Source organism: Populus euphratica, unplaced genomic scaffold, assembly GCF_000495115.2.
Source record: "Populus euphratica unplaced genomic scaffold, PopEup_1.0 scaffold3975.1, whole genome shotgun sequence".
Classification (NCBI taxonomy): domain Eukaryota; kingdom Viridiplantae; phylum Streptophyta; class Magnoliopsida; order Malpighiales; family Salicaceae; genus Populus; species Populus euphratica.
Window position 1 is genome coordinate 649 of NW_011503792.1, and position 7,915 is coordinate 8,563.

The following is a 7,915-nucleotide window of genomic DNA, read 5'->3' on the forward strand; positions in this document are numbered from 1 at the left end:
GAAAGCAGGGGGGGGGGGGGGGGGGCAACCTAATTTTTAAACAGCCAAGCAATTCACAGATGAGTTGAAGCAGCAAAAAAGAGTTCTAAAATGTTGTTTATAATAACTGGAAATATAAGATGAAAAGGAGTGGAAGGAGCTTATTTTTACATGCATTGTTACAAGACTAGATGCAAGAAAAATGAATGATGACCAATGGACTGCACTGCGATGCTAACAAAAAGGCTCATTTTTAAATGCATGGTGTTGTTCAGTTTTCACTTAGAAAAACATCTAAAAATTACTTTTGAGAACATGCTGCTGGGATTTGATTTTGTAATGGAGCTAGTCTGATTTAGTGCAGACAATGGACATGAGAATAATAAGTGAACTGCCATAAACCTAGGCATGTTTTCTAGCAAGTTTATGCAGTATTGATATTACTGGTTCACTGTTTACCGAGAGAAGGCATTAGATAAGGTAGTCCTTTAATTTCAACAAACTTCTCCAGTCCTAGGCATTAAAAATAAACTTCTAACAGCTTGATCATGCAATAAAATTGATAGCACTGATACATATTTAGTTTTCAATACACAAAAAATCCAAAAGGGTAAATAAAACTAACCACAACAAGTCAAAGTTCTCATCTTGTATCTCACACTAATTTTTCTCAGCTACCAAACAGAATTGCCCCCTTTTGATCTCAAATCTACAAAAAATTGAAACTTTTAGAAAGAGATCTGACCTTTCCAGAGATATTCGGCCAGCAATCCTCGGTTTTCTTGTGCTTGGCAATCTCATCAAACAAGTAAACCTTCGGAGGAGCCATATCTTTCACAAATACTGATCACAAAAAACATTCAAAACCCTTCAGAAAAGAATGATTTATATAAATAAATAAAAATGACCCCTTATTATTCATGAAAAACCATCACTAATGTGCTTAAGTTGTTGAAACGAACAGTTATGATTCAAATTATGCCGATCTTGAGCCTAATTAAACATGCAAAGAAACACGATTTCATAAAAAATGAAAGAATTGGGAGTTGGCATCGAACAGGGGAGAGGTCGCCCATGATCTAGCCCTCCATGAAAATCTGAAAAAAGGGAAATATGAACTCGAGTAGCACTAACACCATGTAGAGGAGGAGATAAAAGATTGGAAGTGAGAGGAAGCCAAAGCTCTGCAAAGTATAGTGGCTGTCAAAGGGGACGAACATACCAGGAAAACCAAGAACCTAACCCTAATTCTCAGAAGCAAACAATTAAATTAAAAGGGATGGCAACCAAAAAGAAGCATGCAACATATCTAACAGGGAATCGAAAAAGACCATAAAAGAAAGAGGGTTTCAAAGGATCCACCTTTTTCTTTCCTGTTTTTATCACAGCCTCCACCCTATCCTAAAAGCGCCGCCTTCAGTAACAATCTTCACCATGACCGACGCGATGGCAAGGAGCTCCCCCTGCGGCTTCTTCTTCTCCAACGTTGCCTATCTCACGTGTGGAGTTAAGAAATGTAACTCGAAGCTTGACCCGCACACCGTTAATCTAAAAAAAAATGTAACTCCTGGAAGAAGTCAAAAGGTCAACAGACAATATGGTTGCCACGCAGCCACGTCGCCCAACACAAGAGAGAAAAAATATGATGGTTGTTCTCAACTGTTGAAATTAAGGCAAAAAACCAAAAACGACCTCCAAAGCAGAGCTCAGCATTCCAATGGTCAACGGCAAAACCGACATTACGCTTAAAAAGTTTGTGTCCACGAAAAAGAATAATATTTTTTTTCTGACGGTGATACAGGTTTCCTTGAATTCCCAAATAACCCCCCACAACATTATGAGGCCCCCCATCTTTGTCTTCTTCCTCATTAGGAACCCTTTAGTCAACTACAAACAAACCTGTTAGATTAGAATCATCAGCCTTCGCAAATATTGCCGAGAGAAAATGCCAAGTCGTTGTGAGATCTGCTGCGAGATCTTCATCGCCATCTTGCTCCCTCCTCTCGGTGTTTGCTTCAGGCATGGCTGCTGCAGTGTACGCCTCTCCCTTTTTATTCTTCTTTTTTTTAGAGATCTGAAAATTTGGATATATTTGATGGATAACTTTAATGGGTTCTTATCAATACTGTTTTTTTTTTTTCAGGTGGAATTTTGGATTTGCTTGTTACTCACTATTTTAGGCTACGTTCCTGGAATAATTTATGCTCTCTATGCAATTGTGTTTATCGACCGGGATGAGTATTTTGATGAATACAGGCGTCCTCTTTATGCCCCGGCGTATCAGTGAATTACTATACCAGTCCCTTTGGTTTTATAGAACTCCATTTCATCTATGAGATTTGTGTCTTGTGTTTAAACAACGTCGAAATCAATGGAATTACTGCTTAATTGTGGGTTGATAATTATACTTTTGCTGGTATTTTCACCTCTTTTCAGCTACAAATGGATGAGACGGCGTTCTAAATCTTACTCAATTGCATCTTAATTTTAATTACTTCTCTTGCAAAATAATGGACTAGGTTGTGGCGGGCTCTTGTGGTTTGCTATTTTCTTATTTGCAATTGGATTTATTGAGTCAGACTTCGAGCTAGTTTGTTCGAAATTCTACCCGCACATTACTTCTCCCATGTTATGGATTTTTGTTCAGCTTTACAAACGTAAATCGTTGCAAAGAATGTGTTGCCTCAATTGGGAGCCATTGGAAAATTATATTGTTGAGCCTTCTTAAAAGTACTGCAGTGCCGCAACCATAGTATAAGTGAATGTGCTATCGAATGATCTACATAATCATGTAGTAGGCGTTCAGAACATATCATCTTGGCATAGAACAAAATTTATTGAATGATCTACAAGATCACCTTGAATGCTTGCCTAAGAAAGTGGTTTCGATTTCTGTTAATGAAATAAACTTCAGCTTGCTGCTATCCTGTTTTTGTAAGTGGTCAATGTTTACTGGTAGTAGTTGATACTGATTTCTGGCTTGCTGTGGCAGCCTTGTACCTCTTCTCTCATTATTCATGCTTTCCCATAACCGTGTGTTATGTTGCTGAAAAACAGAAACAAACGAGTAGGTTTTGCTGATGGTATTTGCTTGCGAGGAGGATTGTTTTTCCCAAATTTGTGATGAAATAATCGTATGATTTGAGAGACCTTCAGGACATTTTCTTGGTAATATGGACAAGTTAAGGTTTGGAAAGCATTTATGGAGGCCTGATGAAGGGGACATCAGACCTGAGCTATGGTTTTACATGTTTGTAGATCTAGCTCTAGATGATGAATGATCATCTAATCCTTGTGTTATTGAATTTTATTTAAGTTTATTTATTAGATTTAATTTAGTTATTATTGGATCTTTAATTTAGGGGGTTATAAATTCAATTGTTTGTTCTAGATATGGTTTAAGAATTTGTATGTTTTTTTTTCTAAAAAAAATGTTGGATAGTTTTTGATAAAATTTAAATTAAATTTGTGAAGTTTCAGACTCTTCTTCATCTTTTATTTTTTTTAGCTTTTTCTTACCTTTTTTTTAGCTTAAAATCTTTTTTATCCCACATCAACTTCAATTTTAAAGCAGATGTTTTTAATTCTTCTCATAGTTAATTGATTTTTTAGTGCTTGTGAAAATCCTCAAAATTCAACATGTTTTCAAAACTTTGAAATTGAATAGAATCATCATCAACAATTGATTTTGGAAAAAAAATTTCTTTTAATCTTTTTGTTTACAGTTGAGATCTAAAAGAAAAATGTTCATCCTCTAACACGGATCCAGCATCTCTGAACCCTAGACAGATTACTCTTTAAGCCAAACATCCACCATCTGCAGCCAATACAGACTGGTCTGCCGCCATCAGAGCCACCGAAGGTCATCTACCAATAGCAGAGGACGTTGCCCTCGTGCAACCATCAGAGAGAAGATCAGGCTTTACCACAAGAGTTCTCTATGTAACGCCTCCAACACTTCAGATCTTCTCATGCCACCGACAATAGCTGCAACACACCAGCAACCTTTCCCGCTTTGTTTTGGCAACAATCAGCAGTCCCTCCCTCAGATATGTTAATGGCGGTCACAACAATAGCAACACAACAGTTGAAGACGACGCCTCCTCCTAGTTCAGCACCGCTATGACAGCATACAACACACGTCACCGCATGTTGACATGTCAGTGCTGTAAGGATTATGGATACCACCTATCTCTACATTGGTATGATATTATCCATTTTGAGTCTAAGTCCTCATGGATTTGTTCTTGGGTTATACCCAAAAAGGCCTCATACCAATGGAGATATTTGTCCATCCTTATATACCCTTGATCCTCCTCATTTCTAACCAATGTGGGACTTTGGTCGCATACTCAACAATCCTTCTCTTGAACAAAGGACCACCGAGCCTCTCCTCAAACGATCATTTATCCATCCACTCTCTGCCAACCAGGATTTTTCATCCTCTACTTCTCTCTACTTCATCGTGTTGGGGTCAGGACATGTTCATGAAGCATCTGGAGAGCACTACTTGACTTGAGAGTTTTTGCTTTTTCTAGGTCAACTCCTCTTCACCGTGTTGAGACCAGGACACGACCATGAAGCATCCGGAGCATATCGCCTATCCAATAGAGCTGATCCATGGATCATATCGTGATTTAATTAGGGCCCACCACCTTTTGTTTGGCATTCCGAGGATTCATCCATCATGACTAACTCTGGGGCATGACTCTGATACCACTTGTAAGGATTATGGACACCACCTATCTCCACATTGGTATGATATTGTCCATTTTGAGCCTAAGCCCTCATGGATTTGCTATTGGATTATACCCAAAAGGCCTCATACCAATGAAGATATTTGTCCATCCTTATATACCCTTAATCCTCCTCATTTCTAATCAATGTGGGACTTTGGTCGCATACCCAACAAGTGCCCCATAAGTAGTCTTTGTCAAATTAGTATTCTTCGCCGCATCAGTAACAGTATCTTCCAGCTTCTTTCCATCATAATGCCGTCAGTATACCTCTATATAGGAGGGGTCATCAAAAAACTGAAAATTTAATTTAATTGAGAAAATAAAAAAAAACTAATTATAAAAACCCAACCATGAAAAAAATAATTAAAATATTTAAAAAATATTTAGTTTAGTTCATTTTTTAATTTTATAATACTTAAACTAGACAATTTAAATCAAATCAAACTATTTTAATTTAAAAATAAATTTTTTTTCTATCCATTAATTCTACAGACTAATTTCATTGATACTTTACAATTCATACAGTCGTCCCCTCCCTCTAAAACAAGTATAAATAACATATTTTTTTCTAACTCTAAACTTCAGCATTTCTAATTATCCTTTCTCCTTGCTTTTTATCTCTCGTCCCTTAAATCTGTCTTTTTCTTCTCATATAACAAATTTTTTTTCGTTTAAAAACCTATTATTTTGTGCATTTTTGCAATAAATAAATCTCTTTAGCTTCAAATTAATTGTTGATGAATCTTAATTATTAGATTCTATAAGAGAATTGGAATGATTGAACATAGATTTTATTGACAAATTGAAGACAATTATACAATAAAAAAAACCTACTACTAGTTTACTTAATCAACACTAACACAACTATCACCAAATATTCTTCACCAATTTTACTTATCAAGAAAGGGTTTTTTTGAGATTTCAGAGAAACCAAGATCTAAAAAGTATGCTTTTTCAACAATTTTTGTATCACATCCTATTTTATCTCTTATCTCTCAAATTTGTCTTCTTTTTCTCCTCCATATTTTTTGATGATTTTACATTTCAATAATTTTTTATTTTCTCTTTGTTTTTTGGTTGTCAAATTACTTCTTTTATTTTCTTTCCTTTTGTTTTGTGTATTTTTTTGTTGGGTTTCACTTCTAGGCAAGGAGATCAAAACAAAAATTAGAGTTGATTTTTTGGAAAATGGAAGCAAGTGAAGTTTTTTGGTTTTGAACTAGTTTGGAAAGGGAAAAAATCAAACTAAATTAAAATTAATCAATTTAAACTATTTTTTAATTTGGTTCAATTTTTTTTTTGATTTGGTTGTTTATTTTAGCCCAAAACTGGACTGAATAAAAAATGCTCTACCCTATCACATGGTATATGTTTACACTTGTTATTTAACTTATCATTAATAATATTTTGTAGTGACTAAAAAAATATAATATTGCATTATAATTCCATATTTTTTCTCATTTCATATCTTTTCCATTCAAATTTAGTTATCAGTACTTTATATTAATTGTGGAGCTTATAAAAAATGATTGAATATTATGAATTTATTTTATTAGTGTTTATACTTAAAAGTCTAGTGTTCATTAAACTCTTATCCTATTATTTTTATTTTTGACACAAAAGGAATATATTAATATTATTTTGAATGTATAAATTGTTTTTATCATGAATGATGGACTTTAGTAAATCCATCATAAAAAATATATTTTTTAAAAATAAAATAAAATTATATATTAAAAATTACAAAAAAATAAAGATAAGAATAAAGAAAGTGATATAAGCAAGCTAAGAGTAGAGTGATAAATAGGTCAACTATAAGGTGATGAATATTTTAAGTGTAAAAAATAAAAAAATAATTTTTTTCCAAAAAAATGTGAAGTAAAAAAAAAATTAAAAAAAATAAAAAAAATAAAAAATAGACAATAAATAAATCTCTTTAGCTTCAAATTAATTGTTGATGAATCTTAATTATTAGATTCTATAAGAGAATTGGAATGATTGAACATAAATTTCATTGACAAATTGAAGACAATTATACAATAAAAAAAACTTACTACTAGTTTACTTAATCAACACTAACACAGCTATCACCAAATATTCTTCACTAATTTTACTTATCAAGAAAGGGTTTTTTTGAGATTTCAGAGAAACCAAGATCTAAAAAGTATGCTTTTTCAACAATTTCTGTATCACATCCTATTTAATCTCTCATCTCTCAAATTTGTCTTCTTTTTCTCCTTCATATTTTTTGATAATTTTACATTTCAATAATTTTTTATTTTCTCTTTGTTTTTTGGTTGTCAAATTACTTCTTTTATTTTCTTTCCTTTTGTTTTGTGTATTTTTTTGTTGGGTTTCACTTCTGGGCAAGGAGATCAAAACAAAAATTAGAGTTGATTTTCTGGAAAATGGAAGCAAGTGAAGTTTTTTGGGTTTGAACTAGTTTGGAAAGGGAAAAAACCAAACTAAACTAAAATTAATCAATTTAAACTATTTTTTAGTTTGGTTTAATTTTTTTTATGGTTTGGTTGTTTATTTTAGCTCAAAACTGGATTGAATAAAAAATGCTCAACCCTATAACATGGTATATGTTTACACTTGTTATTTAACTTATCATTAACATGGTATATGTTTACACTTGTTATTTAACTTATCATTAACATGGTATATGTTTACACTTGTTATTTAACTTATCATTAACATGGTATATGTTTACACTTGTTATTTAACTTATCATTAACATGGTATATGTTTACACTTGTTATTTAACTTATCATTAATAATATTTTGTAGTGACTAAAAAAATATAATATTGCATTATAATTCTATATTTTTTCTCATCTCATATCTTTTCCATTCAAATTTAGTTACCAGTACTTTATATTAATTGAGGAGCTTATAAAAAATGATTGAATATTATGAATTTATTTTATTAGTGTTTATACTTAAAAGTCTAGTGAAACCCTTATCCTATTATTTTTATTTGACACAAAAGGAATATATTAATATTATTTTGAATGTATAAATTGTTTTTATCATGAATGATGGACTTTAGTAAATCCATCATAAAAAATATATTTTTAAAAAAAAAAAATAAATTATATATTAAAAATTACAAAAAAATAAAGATAGGAATAAAGAAAGTGATATAAGCAAGCTAAGAGTAGAGTGATAAATAGGTCAACTATAAGGTGATG

At 32.4% G+C, this 7,915-nt stretch overlaps 1 protein-coding gene and 1 long non-coding RNA gene across 2 annotated transcripts in view; one reads left to right on the forward strand and one right to left on the reverse strand.

Moving 5' to 3' along the window:
* LOC105119922 (uncharacterized) overlaps positions 1–1,489 on the reverse strand; it is a 1,946-nt gene extending 457 nt beyond the window's left edge. The window contains exons 1-2 of the long non-coding RNA XR_841214.1: positions 1,342–1,489; positions 725–822 (exon numbers count right to left, since the gene is read on the reverse strand). This is a non-coding gene — a long non-coding RNA (uncharacterized LOC105119922). The remainder of the gene's footprint in view (positions 1–724; positions 823–1,341) is intronic.
* Positions 1,490–1,667: 178 nt separating this feature from the next.
* LOC105119923 (UPF0057 membrane protein At4g30660-like) lies at positions 1,668–2,473 on the forward strand. The gene is made up of 2 exons (XM_011018115.1): positions 1,668–2,014; positions 2,123–2,473. Exons 1-2 carry the CDS (start codon positions 1,925–1,927, stop codon positions 2,264–2,266), a joined length of 234 nt encoding a protein of 77 aa, XP_011016417.1. The 5' UTR covers positions 1,668–1,924; the 3' UTR covers positions 2,267–2,473.
* Positions 2,474–7,915: the final 5,442 nt, after the last annotated feature.